The 1,504-nt window shown below is 38.0% G+C and overlaps 1 protein-coding gene across 1 annotated transcript; it reads right to left on the reverse strand.

Moving 5' to 3' along the window:
* Positions 1-236: 236 nt before the first annotated feature.
* LOC145032043 (caffeoyl-CoA O-methyltransferase-like) lies at positions 237-1,296 on the reverse strand. Its single transcript, XM_078980712.1, has 2 exons — positions 1,053-1,296; positions 237-950 (listed from the first exon to the last, which is right to left on the reverse strand). Exons 1-2 carry the CDS (start codon positions 1,214-1,216, stop codon positions 380-382), a joined length of 735 nt encoding a protein of 244 aa, XP_078836838.1. The 5' UTR covers positions 1,217-1,296; the 3' UTR covers positions 237-379.
* Positions 1,297-1,504: the final 208 nt, after the last annotated feature.

Consider the following 1,504-nt stretch of genomic DNA (forward strand, 5'->3'; position numbering starts at 1 on the left):
GTTTAAATTGATAAAATAAAATCATTACTTTTTTTTTAATAAAAAAATCTAGAAATTTTCATCATGTTTAAAGGCCCGCTAACTCCATTTAAAAGTAAAAAATAAAATAGCTTTTACGTGATGAACTTTTGTTGTCTACAGATGTATAACATATACTGAATATGACATAGAAATATACAGTAGCATTTAGATTATGCAATTAAAATGGTTTTCTGAAAACATGATTATATATGCAGTTAAAAACAACAATGCAAATTGTCGCATTACAATAAGGAAGTAAATCAGTAAACCATATGATTCATTTACAAGTTTTGACGTTATGAAACATAATTAAAAAGTATATTTAATATTTCGGATGATCTGTGATGTTGATGTGTGATTAGCTTATTCGGCGACATAGAGTGATTCCGTCACCCACTGGAAGCTGACAGATCTCTACTCTTGGATCAGCAGCGAGGGCTTTGTTGAGCTCTAACACGAAGTCTCTGTAATATCTAACATACTTCCGAAGTGGGGCATCTGCGGGTGCCACCAAAGACCCATTCCAAAGGGTGTTATCGTAGCCAATCACTCCCCCAATTTTAACAAGATCGATTAACCTTTTGTGGTAATTAAGATAGTTGTCTTTATCCGCATCCACGAAAATAAAATCGAATGATCCATGGAATTTTACATCTCCTACCATCTGGTCAAGAAGAGGAAGCGCAGGGCCTTCTCTAAAGTCAATCTTGTGAGCAACACCGGCTTTCTCAATAATCGGAAGGCCAATTTCGTAATTTTCACGATTTATATCCAAGGCCAATATCTTCCCATCTTCTGGTAGAGCAAGGGCAGTAGAAAGAAGAGAATAACCGGTGTAAACACCAATCTCCATTGTGTTCTTAGCATTTATGAGCTTGAGAAGTAAGTTCAAGAACTGTCCTTCATCAGCAGACGTAGTCATGAGGTTCCTGCATTTATATTACAAGTTAAAGGAATCAGATATGCTTTTAGGGCTATGATTATATATGTTGTAACATTATGAAATGCATGCACTTAATTATATGACTTACCAAGGATGTTTAGCAGTGACCTCACGTAGCTCTTTCATGGATTCTGGCTCTCTCGGGTAAACACTGGTTTCAAGAATGTATTGGTAGAGTGCATCGCTTTGAAGGAGACTCTTGTGGCCAACTTCTTGGTGTTTTGCAGGCTGAGTTTCTCCGGTGGCGGCCATTGTGGGGAATCTCTGGTGTTGGAGTATGAAATAGAGTGTGATTAATGGTAGGTTGAAATGTATTTGAAATGGAAGAAAAGGGTGGATGGGAATATATAGGGAGTGGACTGGGCATGGCGTATCGGAAGGTGGAGGGGTGGTGCCGGTGTAGTCTTGTTGGTAGGGTTGGTGAATGCTGAGACTTGAGCATCCGTTGCCGATGTGGACTTGGCCAACCATAATGGAAACCAAGAGTTGGTAAAACCAATTGCTTTATTATTTTATAATTTTAATAAATGTTGGTTCAGA

The sequence above is a fragment of the Lactuca saligna genome, chromosome 2 (assembly GCF_052625555.1).
Source record: "Lactuca saligna cultivar CGN05327 chromosome 2, ASM5262555v1, whole genome shotgun sequence".
NCBI classification, from domain to species: Eukaryota; Viridiplantae; Streptophyta; class Magnoliopsida; order Asterales; family Asteraceae; genus Lactuca; species Lactuca saligna.